The following is an 18,309-nucleotide window of genomic DNA, read 5'->3' on the forward strand; positions in this document are numbered from 1 at the left end:
GCACCTCCCCCGGGGATGCACACTGGTGGCAGTATTCAACGGAGCCAACGGATATGGCCACAGCTTAGCGACACCAAAAACTGCTACCGAACTAAAGGAAGTGCAGCAACAACAAATTAGTGTGGGTGAATGCAGCCCACGTCAGTGTTTCACGACGGTTCAACTCCACTTTCAGGCAGAAGAAGTGACACAAGATTACCAGCATAGCACGCTTCTCTCCAATCTTACTGACCAGACCCTGTTGGGCGACCCCGGCGACTCCGGGTCGGTCGAGGTCGAGCGCCGCGGCGCGACGGTGGCGTCGCCTGCTCTCCCCCTCCAGACGGCGCCTCTGTCGCGCCCTGTCTTCCATACCAGCACTCCTCTGGAGACCGGCACACGGGCCGCTGCCGTCCCCCTCATGCATGGCGGCTTCCAGCACTCCACAGTCCGGCCACAAGGTGCCGAGACGACCAACAGCGGCAGTCACGATCACAACAGAGCCACCACGACAGGCAGCTCACGTGAGCGCCGTCCTCACCGGCCGCCGTGTCCCCCACTCCCACTCCCAGCTGGTCTTCCTCAGAACTTGTCCGGATGCTCCTTGAGCTCCTCCACGATACGCGCCTCGACCGCCTGGCGCAGCGCCGCGTCGTCCAGGTTGACGTTACAGCTGACAAACACTTGCTTGCCGGTGCGCTGCGCCAGCTTGGCGGCCAGTTTGTCGCTGGCGCCGAGACCCGCCTTGTTCAGCAGCAGCGAGGCGACCGGGGCCGGCGAGACGGGCGAGCGCATCGCCACGGCCAGCTGCTTGAAGCAGGGCGCGTCGGCCGCCCAGAGGAGGAAGCTGTCGGCCAGCCGCAGCACCTGGAAGTGCACGATCGTCTCCTGGTGGCGACAGCTGAAGCTGTGCGTACCGAGCCGGGGCTCCGGCGGCTCCACCATGTCCGCGGCGGCGCGCCTCGCCGCCGGCCAACCGGTCAGCGGCCGGCCGCGTACACCTGCCGGTACAGCGCCGCCTGGCGAAACACGCGCGCGCACGGCTCGCTCGGGTCGGTGACGACACGCAGCGAGTATGCCACCACCTGCTTGCGCTCGCGGTACTCCTGCAGGCCGCCGCGCACGTGGAGCCGCGTTCCAAGCGGCAGTTGGGCGAGCGGAGGCTCGGCCGGCCGCGCCGCCGCCGTCGCCACGGAAGGCGTTGGCTCGCGGTGGAACCAGCACACGTGGATCACGCCAGTGCCGTCGTCCACTGAGGAGGCAAAAGGAACACGATGAGGGGGGCCAGTGCAACCAAAACATTGTCAACGATCAAAACTGTTCACATCGGTACCCAATCATGGCACTGACTAATGTACTCAACAATGTCAGCAACGAGTAGGGCTTGACACAGTTGTAGCACAATGTATACTTCTTATCCTGGAGAAAGATCTTGGATATTTTCTCAAACAGCGAGATGGTGGTCTAAACCTTACCACAGGGGTGTTTTCCACAGGATGTCCTGGATTTAGAAAAACTCTAGAAACCTTTTCTAACGTCTTCGTAGGGGAGACATTATTTATGATAATCATCACGCATCAGAATTAGCTTTCCTCCCCATTCAATAATGACCTACATCTAGTCTGTCAACATACATTATCTGTAAGACTAACATCTCCTCAAACAAAGCCCATGACCAATTCGCGGACACTAGCCGACACACGACCCGTCCTCGATGGACGCAAATGGCCCTCTGACTGTCATATGAGGGCCCGTCCCCGGAGGCCAGGGACCCCGAACAGGACTCCGACGGGCCATTCATGCTCTTAAGCCCTCCATATGGGCCCTTGATCGTTGGTCTCGGTGAGCCCTCCAGGCTCTTCGGGCCTATTCGAACACTGCCTCTGGCCGAATCACGAGCAAGTCCCTGGGGGCTCTGCCAGACACCTATGGGGCCATGCCAGACACCGGGATCCCGACCAATGTAACACTGGCTCCGGCTTTGTCCCTGCTCGGGGAATGGGCCCTCAGGCGGCTATTGATTCAAGGGACCCCTGATCAGTACGCAGGGGCCCTGGCTGGCAGTGGAGTGTGAGCCTCTCCAGAGGGTCTTCGGGCATCTCGGAACCTGAGGGGGGTGGGGAACACGTGCCCGCTGTGAAATTGAAAGCGGGCAATGCACCCGGAGTCCTGGTAGCTCTCACCACTCGGGAAAAAGCATTTCCGTGTTCTCAAACAAGTGAGCAGCGTTTCTGATTAAGATAGCGCGGTTCCTTTCAAATGGCCGACAACCTGCCTTCCTGTCACGGAAACAAAATGTGCACTGACCTTCGTATTCCGATCGTTTTTCGTATGTTCGTGCGGCCACCACAGTGCCGAGGATGTCCACTTTCTTCAGCCGCAGCTGACCCCAGGTCGACACCCGGCTCTCCGGATCGAAGGTTGATGTCAGCAGGTCATGGATCCACAGACAGTAGAATGGTTCCTGTGACCCATCAGTCATGGACACCTGCTAGCAGAGAAATAAATGTCACTGACTGGGATGCCCTTACAAATCTCCATTAAGGTTTTGGATCTTTCACCGCACACATTTCTCTACCCTGTTCCATCACGAACCCCGGTGGAGGGCAGGCACAGACAGTGACAATCTGCCAGCAGTGTTTAGATCATTATGGTGACTGCCAACCCCATCAGACTGTCCAAGAACTACACCACAATACAATCTGTGGCCTCCATGATGGTACGGTATGAGCCTCCAGCTCCCACATGGTGAGCTGGGGTTCCCTCCCAGGCTGCATCATGACCCATGAGCACTAATGCCCAAGTCTGAGCCCCTGGCAATTGGTAACATCCTGTAAAAGGGTGAAGGCCAATATTTGTCACATTCCATAAAAAATTGACTTAATTTGCTGAGTTGTAAGCAATATCAACAGAGTATGACAACAAAGTTTAACAGCAGTGTTAAGGTGACAATCATGAATGTATGAATTCATTGAAACCTAAATTGGGTTTCCACATCATATTGTTCCTACCTCCCTCAAGGTTAACTAAACCACATTATGTAGAGAACACTGTCAAGCAGGTGTCTACCCATTCCCATCAACACAAAATGAACATGCAGGTCACTGCCAGGTGTGAAGGGATTAGGGGCCAGCTGAGTGGGGGTCTGCCAGCTGAGTGGGGGTCTGCCAGCTGAGTGGGGGTCTGCCAGCTGAGTGGGGGTCTGCCAGCTGAGTGGGGGTCTGCCAGCTGAGTGGGGGTCTGCCAGCTGAGTGGGGGTCTGCCAGCTGAGTGGGGGTCTGCCAGCTGAGTGGGGGTCTGCGACCTGAGCCAGCTAGTAGGGTCAAAGGTAGGAATCAGAATTATGGCACTAATTTTCTACTTACATCATTTTTCCCTAACTGACTAAATGTGGGAGCCTGATGTGCAGTCTTTTAGAATTGTTAAATGCAAATACCGAGTAACTTATGATGCACCATGTTAGGCTTGTATGTACGTAATCCAATAAGAGCTTTTTTGTCATACAGCCTCATATTCCAGACAGTAGCAACACCTATCACCAAACAACACTAAATCACCAAACCTGAGGTCTGTATATCCTTAGCCTGAAATATCAAACCAGATAACAAGCAACCATATCTGTGCCCTATGCTTGTGATGTGCTGCATGGTTTGCATAACATACTGTTGTAATCATTGTTGGACTGCATCTGCCTCATAATTACACCACAAATGATGGTGAATGGGCAAATCTATGTAATAAAACAAAAACAAAAATTAGGCATTGCATCTATGGTCATTGGCAGAGTAACACTAGCATGACTGTTAAACTGATTGGTGGTTGGTGCATCAGAACTCAGCAGTAGCTGCTCACAGCCCACAGAATGGTGATGATAATGTTCAGTACATTCAACAATGATGACAGGGCTTTTTGTAGGCCCATATCAGACCATGCCAAATTTACAGAATTTTACAATTACTTTTAAATTGTTTTCACTATTGTCACCTAAAATTACACATGTCACATCAAAACTTCTTGAAAAATTACCTCTCTCTCTGCACTGAAATTGGTGGTGAGCATGCACCAAATATTGAGGAAACATTCCCAACACAACATGTGAATTCTCTAGAATTGTTCCCTTCATGCTACTGCTACATAGGGGGTGTCTCACAAGAATGTTTCCAGTAATTTCAAAATATCATTTAATATTCCCATCATAGCGTGCACCCTAAGGCGCACTAAGGAGCACCCTAAGGAGCATAAAAAACAATCCCAAATCTCGTAAAAGACGCACATTCCATACCACTCCGGAGCGATAATACTTCAGGCCTTTTAAACGAGACCAAACCTTGAAAAATATCATCAGACAGGAGCGAGCGTGAAATCGCAGCCTGAATTATTCTGCAAAGAGAGCAGGAAGTCGAACAAGAATAAACGACATACGAACAGTCCCACCCCTACCTGCATTCGCGGACAGCCCAAGGCCGACAAGCGACCTCGACGATCTCAACGCCGACCGCATGACTGTTGAGATGCTACACTTTACACGCAGTTGCGGCGATAGCTGCCGCATGGTGTATTCATGTAGTAGCATATCTTAAAATTGTGTTAGTTGAAAAACAAATCTATAACAAGAAAACTGTTTTACCAAGTATTGAATATAAAAGCGGAACAATTATCACTTAATGTAATTTTTTTGGTTTTATGAGTCTTTAGTAAATGCAAATGTGCTGTGCATAAGATTAAACTGATACTGATAAATTTCCATTACTAGGTTTACCATGCCTTATTTGTAAAGTTAAGTAGAACTGTAGCAAAAACAACAAAGCGCACCGTCGCCGGGTACTTGGCCAAAACGGGCGGGAAGTTTAAACTCGAGGGCGTTGTGCGTGGGCTGCGTGGAGCAAGAATTCAAGATTCTGCAATATACACCCTGGGATTGCTACACTCCGTAAGCGGCCGATTGGGTTCAGGAATGGCTCGAGTACATGAGTGCATGCATGTATAAATGACCGAATAGTCCAATTGAATCGTATAGGTAGGTTAGGTAGCAGGCGCTAATAGTGGCATCGTGGGAATGGGCCTCGCACTTCCCACAACGGCCTGAATCAACTGAATCTAGAACGCAAACCATACAGTATTGGAAGCCGTAAATGTGCCACACATTCACGAATGTCAACAGCTCCATGTAGCTTTGTGTGCCATCTGCCATGCGATTACAAGTGTGTTTTCCTTAACACCTGTCACACACCCAGCTTGCATTAATCGACGCATAAATTTCGCGTGCTGCTTTTCGCTGATTGTACGAGGAAAGCGAAGGTCCCCAGTGCTTCCAGCTGATTATCCGATGACGTCACAAAACCACAACATCTACCAACCCGATGAAAATTGCATGCGCGTCTAAGCGCAGTGAGCCCATGGTGGCACATGGACGCTTCCCGTAACACGTTTGCATCCTAGCAGGCCGACTGTGACCGAAAGGGTCTGGGCGGGACAAAACGGGGCCACACAGAACCGAACTGAATCAGACTGACTGCGCGGGATGGATCCCGGATGGAACGTCATGAAGCAGATCAAGACAGGACCGGAGGGTACCGGCTGAGATCTGGGGGACTAGATGGCACCGTACGGGACCGGACGGAACCGGAGAGGACCTGACGGGATCGGACGACACCAGACGTGACCGAAAGGAGCGAATGGGACAGAACGGTACCACACAGAACCAAGGGAACCGGACTGAAACGGACGAAACCGGATGGAGCGCCATGAGGCAAGACGAGACCGAACGGAACCGGACCAAAGCGGACGGAAACGGACGGGACCAGACCAGGCGGGACCGGATGGGGCCGGACAAGATCTGATAGGACCATGCAGCCTGCATGTGACTGAACAGATTCTGAACGGGACGGAACGGACGGCACCGAAAGGGACATGACGCAACCAGATGTGACCAGACTGGACCATGTGGGGCCAGACTGGACCAAATGGGATCAGGCGGGATCAGATGGAATCGGACGTGAACGAACGGAGCTGGACGCGACCGGACGGGACCGTGTGCAACATGATCGAACGCCATTAGGCCAGACGGGACGGGATGGAACCGGATAGAACAAGACGGGACTGCACGGTACCGGATAAACTGAGTGGGACCTAATGGGATCGGGTGGAACCGCACGAGGCCTGGCGCCGGGTGGGATTGGACGGAGTACGACAGGATCAAATAGGGCATGACGAGATGAGACAGGATCGGACGGCAAGGCACTTGACCAGTAGGTACGGGACGGGGTATGGCGGGACCAGAAGGGGACCGGGCGAGATCAGACCGGGTCGATCTGGTCCCGCTAATTATCTATGGTCCCACCTGGTCGCGTTTGGCGTCGTCTGTTTCCATCCGGTCCCTTCCGGTCCCTTCCATTATCATCTGGTCATCTGGTCATCCACCTGATCCCGTGTGGTTTGGTCTGGTCCCATTCAATTCCATACAGTCCTGTCCAGTCCTTTCTAGTCCCGTTCAATCCGGCCGGTCCCATCCAGTTCCGTCCGGTCGCGTCCCATCGCGTCAAGTTTCGTGCGCCACCGTTAAATCCCGCTTCGCTTCGTCCTATTCGGACCGGTCTCTTCCTACGTTGTCTGGTCCTGTCTGGGCTCATCACACTCCATCGGGCGCCGCTCCGTCCCGTTTGGTCCGCTCCGCCCCGTCTGATTTCTACCTGTCACATCCGGGGTTTCGTTTACGTTTGTCACGTTCCATCCGGTTGCGTCTGGTCCCGCCTGATCGCGCCCGGTCCAGTTCGGCTCTGTCCAGTTCCGTTGAACTCTGTCTGGTTCCGTCCCGTCCCGTCCGTTCCCTTCTCGTCCGTTTCCGTCCCGTTTGTTCCTGTCCCGTCCGTTTCCGTCCCGACCGCTCCCGTCCCGTCCCGTCCGTTTCTGTCCTGTCCATTCCCATTCGGTCGTCCCGTCCGTTTCCGTTCGGTCGATCCCGTCCGTTTCCTTTCGGTGCCGTTTGTTCCCGTTCGATCGATACCGTCCACTTCCGTTCGGTCACGTCCGTTCCCGTTTGGCCACGTTCGTTCCCGTTTGGTCCCGTCCTTTCCTGTTCGGGTCTGTCTGTTCCCCTTCGGTCCCGTCTGGTCCTGTCTGTTCACGCTCGGTAATGTCCGTCCCATTCGGTCCCGTTCCAAACCAGCAGCAGGCTAGCAGGGATTTTGCGATTTTGTGATGTCACAGTACAGTTGAAGGTTGAAAATGTTGTGAACGGTCGGTTGAAAGTGTTTGTGACCTTCAACTGACAGCCGGACACCACATGTTTATCCGCCGGTTGTTGCGAACTGGATGCGGGGGGGGGGGGGGGGAGGCAAGCAGCGGATAAAACGCTATGTGCTGTTGTATTGTATGACAAATTGATCTCAAGCAGGTATTAGAGCTACTCAGAAATGTAGTGTGCATCTGTTGATGCAAAATTTGAATGGGTTTTGTACTAGGCTCAGCTTACTTAAACCGTCTTAGGTGTGAGGCTTATGCGGGTGATACCGACCTAGTGGTTGAGATCGTTTTTGCTATGTCTAATTGGAAATCAGCATCGATGCTTAGATATCCGCAGGTCAAAGCTATTTAAATGAAAAGGTTTACCATGTGTATTGACCATTCCTAACCTTCATGAAGTTAACATAACAAATCTCTGGACGTCTTTGAGATAAAAAATTGAAATGAGAATGAAAAACTGCGCCACATGCCGTTTTCCGGTCAAGGAGTCGTTTTCTTTGACCTTGAGACCAGCTTGATCTGACCCTCATGGCCATAACTGATCCAAGCTCCATATAGCTATTTGTAGTCCCGATTTCAGTTGCTTGATTATCTTAAACCCCATTGAAAGTGATATGCCTACGTCTGAAACTGTTGTCGCATTAGCTTGACAGCTACTCACAGGATTGCGTTCGATGGAATCATTGTCTGAGCTGTCTCAAGCCACTGATCCTGGAAAAACTTTTCTTGTTTTGCTTTGTGTTTTGTTTGCTGGTTTATTATACACGAATAGATAAGCTACTGTTCACAGCCAGATAGGTTAGGCCCCATAGGCCCTTGGCTTTTCACTGAGCTACACCATTTGGAGTTTAGTTTGAAAAACCTTACGGGCATTAATTTAGATAATTTCGAGTGGCCTGAGCCTCCTCCTAATGCGGACTTAGCCATTCCCCCAATGTTGACTCGAGCCTCTCTCCCTCAATGTTCCTCTTAGCCCCCTCAATGCACATGGGTAAGGAAGGAATGCTGGGCCAAATCAACGCAGAACGGTTAAGTCTGCTATGTGTATGGAAGATACCTTAAAGGGAGTGTTCCATATTTACATGGGGTTTTGAACTGAAATGGTTATCTTGAAGACCTTCCGGTGCTGTTCACGATCCTGCCCTTCTTAAGACATAAGCCCTTCCAGTTTTCGAGCCGCACGCCCGCGAAAATAGGGAAAGGTACATCGGGAAGGGCATTTCAAAGTCACTTTTGGCATTCATGCTGTCACAATAGCGTCGTTCAAATCCTGCCATTTCGTACGTCATGCGGTGATTAAGACCAATAATAATATAATTGTTGAGGCGTTCACATCTGGCGTTCGTGAGCGCGATCTCCAGATATCATGGCCGTCGATTGGCTCTCAACCAATGTTGCGGAAGGCACGACGGCGTAGCCAAACCATGACACTTTCAGGAGTATGTGTGCTAAAAAGAGAACTGTGCTGTGTAGAGCAGTTTCTTTCACTTGAAAAGTATACCAACAGTTAGAAATGAGCTTGTCTTCTTATATCTGGTGCTTGCTTCAGTATATTCAGGTGTGAAACATTTCCTTTAATGCATCACTTTTAGAATCATATTCATTTTGCACTCAATGCTTCCCTGAAGGTAGCTAATGTAGTTGTCATTCACATGATCCTAAGCAAGTCGTGCTTACTCTTTCATATGTTAATCTAGCCTGCGGATGTTCGGCAAGTTTTTTCAAATGATATCGCCCGGATGGGGATGAAGAACTATTGACCACAATATGCGGCAGCTTTTACAAGTGCAAGGTGTCCCTAGTGAAAGTGGCCACACGTTTTCCCCAACAGCGGCAAATGTGTTTGTCGCAAAATCGTGGCTATACAACACAATAAGCGACAGCGGTAGTCATCAATGATCCCTCGCTCAAATTTACTCAGACGTGTTTCTTTGAACTATACCCCATTCAAAGCTTTTCACAAAAAGTCAACTCACATTATTTCGAACATGGGAAGTCATTCCTCCACAGGAGAGTATTTTGAATCTACAAAATATCGAACATTTTTGGTTTTGCTCTAACATTGAGGACACAAATTGCTGGCCGAAATCCGGAGAGGAACCAGGCTTTGCGGGTAGGGTAGCTCAACCTTTTCGGCTAGCCCTCCCCCCCCCCCCTTCAATCGATCGTTGAAGTAGCATCCCTGTAGTCAGGCCAAACTGACCCAAGCTCGAGCTCATGTTAATGTTTCCAACCAATTTTTTGCTGGGCAACTGCCCGATGAACATTTCCATTAATGAGCTATGGCGTAGGGCAAGGGGCTTTGACAATGGGTGAGCTGGAAATGAGCAGGACCGGACCTATTGGCTAATCAGGATCATTAACAACAACAATGTTGCCGATTATCCATCATCTGAGAACAATAAAAGGCCGCAGTATAATGGCACCTAGGCTTGATTTCTACAAAAGATGCCACTTGGGCATTCAGCTTGTCAACAGCTGCGGACACCTTTGGTGTCAGAAGCCATCTAACACCTTTGGTGTCAGACCCGAACACCCTTGGTGTCAGTAGCCATGCAGCACTAGAGCTTATTTCTGAGCTTTAATGACTAGTCCGCGCAATGTTGATGCCACGCCCACGATACCTGAAATAATTGACCTACCCACTGTGGCGGCATCGGACATCCAGCAGCCAGCCACTGGCAGGATGCATTTCCGCTACCATGTGGCCAAGCGATAAGCATACCGTGCTCGAAATAGAACCGTAAAGAAGCGTTATTCACAGCGTCACATCCAAACAGCTGCATTTCCACGCACCCGTGTGCCCCAACACCGTTGACCGCTGACCCCATTGCTGCCCTTCTCATGGATCTCGTGGCTAATTGCTGAGGAAGCACCGCGGCACCGGTGGTGGGCTGGGCCGGGTGCCGACGACCTCGGCCTCCTCCGCGCCGTCCACACAGCGACGCGCGTCGAGTTTGTGAACCCGCCGCCCGCTGCAGCAGGCCGTGTCACGGAGGCCGGCAGGGCGAGCGGCACGGTCGCGGCTCCGCTCGCCGCTGACCTGACCCGTTTCCACGTCAGCGGCCCCACGCTGCAGACCCGCAGGAGGCCCGGGCCCGGCGGGCCACACCAGTGCAGTGCAGCGCTGCAGCCGGTGCCGGCGGCTCCGCTGGTGCACGGCTGGCAGCGCTTAAACGGGAGCACGCCGGCTGTCAGGGATCCCCGAAACAGGCCGGGCCACCGCGGCGTGGTGGGTTCGAAGCTGGCCGACTGTTGGCGTCTTGACTGAAGCAAGTTCCGGGTCAGGGCGAGTCGGAAAACAAACTTATCAAACGAGCCTGAAAATGATCAGAGTTTGGTTTCTATATTGGCCGATCATGTTCATTTTATGGTTGACTCCGCTCCATTAATTATTTACATTGCCTTAGTTCAAGAGGTTTATGGGTAGTTTACGTCTTGCTATGGCGTTTCCTTCTCTCCCCATAACCCAAACAAGATGATAACTTAGCATGTGATCATGACCGAACCGTATCACAGATCTCTCTGTTTCACATGACCTTTATCTCATTTCTCCCTTGCCCTGCGCCTTTGATACAGATGTTCCACCGGCTTGGAGGGCTGAGGCTACTACAGTGTCTCAGCAATATAGGCATTTCCTACGTACCTGGCTGTCATTGTGGCTGCCAGGTATGCTTTACGGGTGCATTGCAGTACGGATTTTCGACAAACGCCCCGCAAAAACTTACTGACCTTGTTCACGTCAATTTAGAGTCTCGGGCAGGCGGTCACGTACCAACTTTGCTAGTTTTTTACACGCATGGTGAAAGGCCAAAGACATGTGATTGTCCCTCGGAATGCACGATTGTGCCATACGGGCTCGGTGGCTCGTAACGATCCGACCAGTCGTTCATCATCGACAGCCGATCTGAAGGCCAACTGTGTCCGCAGAGATCGCCTCCGCCGGCACGACCGGCTACTCCCTGCTCATCGCCGAAGGATCCAAACGGCGGGGTCTTCATCTCTGCGGGCGGCAGTGCGTGTGGACGCCGAGCGCGCGGCGGCGTGTGACGTCACGCTGACGTCACGGGCCCGGGCGCGCGGCGGCGGCTGACAGGCGGCCGGCAGTGTGCCGGTGCCGCGCGCGCCGAGGGCAGTGGGGAGGGCGCAGCCGGTACTGTCGTGAGAAGAACGCCCGACGCAGAGACCAGGGGCTTCCAGACGCCAGCAGACCGTCCCAGGTAGGTCAGCTCAGGTCGCCCCAGCTGCGCCCGGCGACGGGAGGGACCTGGACCTCCGTGCGTGCTCGCACCGAGGTCCTTCGCGGATGATTTGAAACTGGTCGGCAAGGCAACGTCCCGCTCGTGGTTACCCGGTATGGTGTGATCATTGCTCACATAGCTAGTGGCGTTTGTTTTTGGGCGTGGCACGCCGCCGCGCCGGTGTCTGCAGTGCAGCGCCGGTCCCTCTGCCGGAGCTGGCTGGTGGCGTGCGTGCCCGCCTCAGACGGCGCGTGCTGAGCGGTCCGGCCGGGCGGTGTGTGCACGGCAACAGAGCGAGGCTCCTGGCGTGTCGGCCGCCGCCGAGCCAGCCGCGTCGGCTCGACGTTGTATTGTCGGCCGTGGCTGGGGGATGTTCCTTGTCGGTGGGAGCTGCCGGCTGTGGCCCGGCCGCCGCTGACCGATGGTAAAGCGAGCACCACTGGCCTATACGAACTGTACGGGAGTCGGCAGGGATCGAACCCGGGTCTGTTGTCACCGACGTTCTGGATTTCCCGTGTTTGAAAGGGGAGGGGGAGGGAGCGATAGCGAGGCGAATGCACCACTTCCGGCCGACAGCATGATTGATAAGGCTGTCACAGTAAGAGGAGGTATTATCTCGGCCATCTGCGGCTCCTCGTCACGCAGGCCGTGGGCGGACAAGGCCTCATGGTATGCGCCATTCAGTCACTGGGGCTTGCTCAACCGTTCTGCGAAGACGTGACATGCAATCGCGCACCGGCGCCCAGCTGAGCCGGCGGTCTGGCGGCCGCCGCTCGTCGGCTGCTCCGCGACACCCGCTCGGGAGGGAGGGGCGCGCCGGCCGACGCTCCCCGGAGGCGCTATTGGTGGTGCGACGGAACACGTCTTCACTCTCCGCTGACGTCTATTTATGCGGCGGCGGCGGCGGCGGCCGGCGCCCCGGGGTTTGGCGCTGGCCCTCTTTCATTTGCCGTCCCCTTGGCGCTCCTTCCCGCCGCGCGCGGCGCGCCAAAACAAATGGAAATAGTCGGCATGGGCCGGCCGGTCCCTAGCCTCCCCTTCTGCGAGCCCCGCCTCCCGCCGCGGTGCGAGGGCTGGTAGTCGTGTTTACCCGACCGGCATAGTCGGGAGATGTTTTCGGCGCAGGGAAACAAACAAGCCGAGTGTTTGCGAGTCGATTTAAGCTGATCGTCACGTGGTCGTGGGAACCGCACACACACACACACACACACATACACACACTACCCACCAATCCCTTCTCTGAGGCAACGCGATGTCGCCTCTGCAGGCGCACTCAGTGTGCGCCGACTTTCGGAGAGCTGTCGACGAGGCCTGAACGACGGCTTGGTCGACAGCGGGCCGATCATGGTCCCCGGACCTCTGCTCCGAGCAGTCCCAAGTAGGTTAGGCGCGCTTCCTCCGCCGATGTGGAACACGCCCTGGAAGCGGCACGCCGCGGCGATCACCGCGCCCGCGGCCGCACCGTCAGGCCGAGTTGTGCAGAAAATTAATGGCGTTTAGGGAACGTAGCGGTGTTCGGCGGCCACAGATCCGGTGCTCGCGTTAGCGCTAAACAAATGAGCACGGACCACATACCGACAGAGATTAGCGCCGCCGGGCCGGCCGGCGGTCGGAGGTCGCGCCGGGTCGCCGGGCCGCCGGCCGGAGAGAGCGCCGGCCGCCGTCACGAGCCACGCGGCCGTGAACGGCGTCCGATCGGCCCGCACGATACCGTGAGCGATCGGACGGCCGTGAAACGCGCCGACGAGGCCGACGCCCGCCGGCGCCGCTCTGGCGGTCCATCCGACCTCCCACCGGGCAGCCGGCTCCTGGGAGACTGCTGCGTGCGCCTCTCGCTGTTGATCTGCTAAGATCTGCCTTCTCCTGTCTGTCATGCCGGGAGGCTTTGCTCGGCTTTGCTCGTGTCGCATATGTATCTGCTCGGGTCTCCTCCAGCGGCCGCTCCATGGCCGGGGCTGCCGTCCCTCCGGTCCGCCGCGGCCGTCGCCCTTCCCCAGCTGCCGTTGTGCCCTCCCCTCCAGGTGCCGGCTGTGACCAGCCGCGCCGATTGGTTTTCCGTCACTCCTCGGTAACGAGCGCTGGGCGATGGTGGCGCCGCGCCGCGGCGGCGCCGTCACCACGCCGGCCTTGTAGCGTAGCGCCGCGCCGCAGCGGGCGCAGCCGCGGCGCGTCGCGCCGCGCCGTCACGCGGTAAAAACGGCGGCCTTTGAGCGGCGCCGGACCACCGGAAGCGGGCGGCCGCCGGCGCCGCGGCCGCTGACTCACGCGCTCACCTTGCCCATGCACCGCCGTCACGCCTCTGGCGGCCAGCGGTCGCGGCACGGCCGCGCCGGCACGCGGAACGTCCCTGATCGAGCCGACAGGGCAGACGCGCGGCCCGGCCGCCGCCGCTGCTGCTTCGGGACGGACGGGTGCAGGGCGCGCTCGCTGCCGGCCGGTGCGTCAGCGGAGCGGCAGGCGGCTCGGGCGCCGCGCCCTGGAGGCGTCGCCGCGCGGCGCCAACCGCTGCATTCCGGTCGGATCTGCCACGGTTCTCACGGCAGGCGGAACGGGCCGCGTACTTGCGCCGGCCGAGCGATCGGTGGGACTGGTGGCGGATCGTCATCCCACCGTTTTTCACGGCGCGCCGCGTATGAGCGACGCGTAGGGCCTATCGAGGAATCGGCCGCCGTCTGGAGATGGCCGATAGGCTCCTGACGGGTGGACCTGCGGCGGCGAGTACGAGACCCCGGCACGCCAATGCATCGGGGCCGTGGTGGCGGCGGTGGCGGCAGCGACCGCCAGCCACCCTCGCCGCGCGCGCGCGCGCGCCACGCGCCGCTCCGTCTCGGCTGGCCTGGTTCGCCGGACATGGTGGGTTCGATTAAAAAGCGCGCGCTTCCACCGGCGCGGAATGCGCTGCCGCAGCGCCGCCGGCGGTCCGCGCGCCTAGCGAGTTGGGCGGCGGGCGTGGTGACCCGAATCGACAGCCCCGGGCGGCCGCCGGGCCGGTCAGCGTGACCGAGCGGCCTGCTCGACGTCGGCGCGCCGCCGGTGGCACCGATGGCGCCGCCGGAGGCACAGACAACGCCGCGTGGTGTCGCTATAGCCGGTGGTCGTCCGAACCGGCCGCACTTACGCCTTCTGTGGGATGTCTGATGCTGGCACAGGTCCGGTGGGGTGGGGTGCCGATCTGACGCGAACCGCGCCGGAGCCGGCGCAGGCCGACCCCGCTCCGGCCGGGCCGTCACGCAGGCCGCCGTCGTCGCCGGCCGGGGGCGGCGGCGGCCCGGCCACCATCCGTCATTCTCGGCCAGTCTCCGCCACCTAATGGCGCCGTAAGTGTGCGTCTGACCCGGCATTAGTTTGAGGCTCGTCCGGCGAGCGGCCGCGCCTCCGCGCGACAGCCGGTGGAGGCGCGGCGGCTGTGTGCCACCGTGACCTCTGATCAGTGCCGGGTCGGCCGCCCGTGCAGCCGCCAGTGTGCGACGCCGCGGGCCGGGGAAGGGGGAGGGCGAGGCATTGAGGTGATGGCTCGCGCTCCACTGCCCTCCGAGGATCTCACGCACAGCCTTTGAGGCGTCTGTTTTACGCGACTGCGGCCGAGGAATGTGAGACAACCTGATATCGGGACACCTTGAAAGCCAGTAGCTCATGGCGTTCCCAGGCTTAAATACGGAAATGACTATTTAAGTAGCCGTTTAAAGTGCGCCTGTTGCGGTGGGAGCCGGTGGGCGGGCCTGTGGGGCGGGCCGAGGGGTGCCGCGGCAGCCGGCGCGGGCGGCCGGACCGCTCCAGCTATCTGCGCACCGCCGGCTGGCCCGGTCGGCCCTGGCCACATGACTTGTGGCCTCAGTGACCTGCCGTTTGTGGTTAATGTATGAACGCTGGCCGCCACACATGAATACGTCCACGTGGGGACGGTTCCAGCCTGGAAAATTTTGATGCATTGGGAACACCGTGTAGCTGGAATGGCCTCGGGCTGGGAGCTTTGGATGGCTAAAACATCCGGGTACTGGAAGCGCTGCACCATTGCAAGTCCCCTGACGGCGGTCGTATTGAGTGAACTGGTGGAATACGCGCCCGGCTCTGACATGTTTGAAGCCGAGCTCGGTACGTGTAAGGAGTGCCGCGGCCGGCGGCTGGCCGTGTTAGGAGTGCCGCGGCCGGCGGCTGGCCGCGTTAGGAGTGCCGTAGCTGGCGGCTGGCCGTGTTAGGAATGCCGCGGCTGGCGGCTGGCCGTGTTCGGAACATCGTGGCCGGCGGCTGGCCGTGTTAGGAGTGCCGCGGCTGGCGGCTGGCCGCGTTAGGAGTGCCGTAGCTGGCGGCTGGCCGTGTTAGTAGTGCCGTGGCTGGCCGCTGGCGGCCACACGATCGCAACGGCGGCCCGATGGTAGCGCGGCAGCGCCGGAAATGACCGCTGATTGCCCCTGTCCCGCTCCGGCGCAGGACAGTGGAGGGAAAAAAGCTGCCATCCCGCGCCATGTCCGCCGCCAATAGGAAGATGACTGGGTATCTTCCCACAGCCTCTGACGTAGTCAGCCCTCATTCCCAGCGTCGGAAGTGATCCGCCCGTTTCCCAACTTATCCCAGTTGCCTTTCGGGAGACTATAGCGCAATCTCGTAATCTGGAGCATTGTGAGGACCTTTATCATTCGAAGTCGTCCTGCATCCCGTCGCGGCTGTTAGATCAGATCAGCGTAACTCATGCCCGGTCCGTGCTGTGCCATGGCTGTTAGATCAGCGTAACCCACGCCCGGTCCGTGCTGTGCCGTGGCTGTTAGATCAGCGTAACACACGCCCGGTCCGTGCTGTGCCGTGGCTGTTAGATCAGCGTAACACACGCCCGGTCCGTGCTGTGCCGTGGCTGTTAGATCAGCGTAACTCATGCCCGGTCCGTGCTGTGCCGTGGCTGTTATATCGGCGTAACTCATGCCCGGTCCGTGCTGTGCCGTGGCTGTTAGATCAGCGTAACTCATGCCCGGTCCGTGCTGTGCCGTGGCTGTTAGATCAGCGTAACACACGCCCGGTCCGTGCTGTGCCGTGGCTGTTAGATCAGTGTAACCCACGCCCGCTCCGTGCTGTGCCGTGGCTGTTAGATCAGCGTAACCCACGCCCAGTCCGTGCTGTGCCGTGGCTGTTAGATCAGCGTAACCCACGCCCGGTCCGTGCTGTGCCGTTTCGCACGACCTTATGACCTGCTCCGCCTCGGTGAACTAGACTGACTTATTGTCTTTAACCGCGTGTGTATCGCTGGAGATCTCATCCCGCACGGAATCCACTCTCTCGACCGGACGCAGCGTTGGTCATGGCACCATGGCAATCCCAGCCATGGCAATCTCGTGGTACTCTATATTTTCCCGGAATATCGGGTGTAATGGGACTATGGCAATCTCGTGGTAGTCTATATTTTCCCGGAATATCGGGTGTATTCGCCGTGCAACAAGAATGTAAAGTCTCAATCATTATTATGGATGATTGCTATGTGGCGTGACGTGGAATCTTCACGAAACGTGCCCACGGCGAAACACTTCTATGCTGCATGCTCGTAATTTATTGGACAATAACTGCGCATGCGACACATTAACATTGTTGCCCGCACGTACACGCGACGCGCTGCGCCGCCTCAACTATGAGAACTAATCGCATGTTGTGCAGTTTGTAACGTATGAAACACGTTTCCTTCACCCGTCGTCGGTTTTGGGTGCGTAAACTGACTTCGTTTTAAATGAACGTGTTGCGCCACATCTGTTTCATTGCGATCAAGTGGCGGAACAAGATTATGCCCACCCGGTTAAGATTCTACGTAAACTGTCTTGGGATCTTCATCATTCCGGTAGCTGCAAACACCAAAAGGCGCAAATTCTTTGTTATATGACGTCATACAGAATAACTCGGGCGTGTTCAAAAGTGTAACGCCGATGATGCATATCCTTTTGTTGTCTGGCTCGCTGCGAATCCACCACTCGTCCGTGCCATCGGAGCCGGTTGCGGCTTTCCTCGCCGCGCGGTCACGGCGCTGATATGAATCAGGCGCTCTTCGTTCCCATGACCGACGGAAGCCGGCTGTTTGTGCCTTCGTCATGACGTGCATTCAGGGTTTCCGTTCGCATACCTTCTGCTTGCGTTGATAGCTCGCCTTCGGGATGTAATCTCTTGCACATTCCATTAATACCTGGGGCCACGACTGTTTCACTTGTCAGCGACCGCGTCACCGGAATGTGGTCGTCTCGTGGGCTGCCACGCGAGCGTGCCTCCCCGCCTGACCTCGGTCATTGCTCTCGCCTCGCCGCCCTCGTCACCGTCCTGCGGCGCGACGCTGCTGACGCGTGGCGTGCTGCGCGTGCGGCAGTAGGTGAGGGGAGGATTTACGAGCGGGGTCCGGCCGCCTGCCGCCACCCCCGCCGAGCTGACCGCCAGCGGCACCACCCCACCTCCCCCCATGTTCTGGTTCACCCGGTCACCTAGCGGTTCCGCCGGAACGAACGCTAGTGCCGGGTCACGAGACTGACGGCTTTCATGTTGTGGTCATTGTGGGCTCTACTACCTCGGCCGCACACAAACACACGCTCACAAGATCTGGTTGGTTGTCATTGGATTTGAGGTCACCGCGACTGCTGTGGTTACAGACGCGCACACGGAAGATGCGTATTACACCTCATCGCCACGGTGCTTTAAACTGCAATTACAGCTTGGCCACGCTCGTCCAGACGCGCCCGCAGTGGCAGGGGCGGTTCAGCCAGCAGCGGGAGGCGGCGTCTCCCGGCCCCGGCCCCGGCCCCGGTTCCGCCCATGCCGCCCGTCATCAGAGGTCTCGGCGCCAGCAGCGGCGGCCCGGCTCGGTCGTTCGTCATCCATAGTCGCAGGT

At 57.1% G+C, this 18,309-nt stretch overlaps 3 protein-coding genes across 3 annotated transcripts in view; 1 reads left to right on the forward strand and 2 right to left on the reverse strand.

Annotated features, from left to right (window-relative positions):
• LOC119109302 (uncharacterized) overlaps positions 1 to 4,470 on the reverse strand; it is a 52,432-nt gene extending 47,962 nt beyond the window's left edge. Inside the window, exons 1-3 of the mRNA XM_037232898.1 lie at positions 4,420 to 4,470; positions 2,287 to 2,470; positions 233 to 1,231 (exon numbers count right to left, since the gene is read on the reverse strand). Of these exons, the coding sequence (XP_037088793.1) occupies positions 233 to 406 (174 nt within the window). The 5' untranslated portion in view covers positions 407 to 1,231; positions 2,287 to 2,470; positions 4,420 to 4,470. The remainder of the gene's footprint in view (positions 1 to 232; positions 1,232 to 2,286; positions 2,471 to 4,419) is intronic.
• Positions 562 to 924, reverse strand: LOC119109303 (proteasome assembly chaperone 4-like). The gene is made up of 2 exons (XM_037232899.1): positions 781 to 924; positions 562 to 723 (listed from the first exon to the last, which is right to left on the reverse strand). The coding sequence occupies exons 1-2, from the start codon at positions 922 to 924 to the stop codon at positions 562 to 564; spliced, it is 306 nt and encodes a 101-aa protein (XP_037088794.1).
• Positions 4,471 to 11,371: 6,901 nt separating the features above from the next.
• LOC119109304 (nuclear pore complex protein NUP62) overlaps positions 11,372 to 18,309 on the forward strand; it is a 35,334-nt gene continuing 28,396 nt past the window's right edge. Inside the window, exon 1 of the mRNA XM_037232900.1 lies at positions 11,372 to 11,441. The gene's annotated coding sequence lies outside the window, so the exon portion shown is untranslated. The remainder of the gene's footprint in view (positions 11,442 to 18,309) is intronic.

Source organism: Pollicipes pollicipes, unplaced genomic scaffold (assembly GCF_011947565.3).
Source record: "Pollicipes pollicipes isolate AB1234 unplaced genomic scaffold, Ppol_2.1 Scaffold_7231;HRSCAF=8579_pilon_pilon_pilon, whole genome shotgun sequence".
NCBI classification, from domain to species: domain Eukaryota; kingdom Metazoa; phylum Arthropoda; class Thecostraca; order Pollicipedomorpha; family Pollicipedidae; genus Pollicipes; species Pollicipes pollicipes.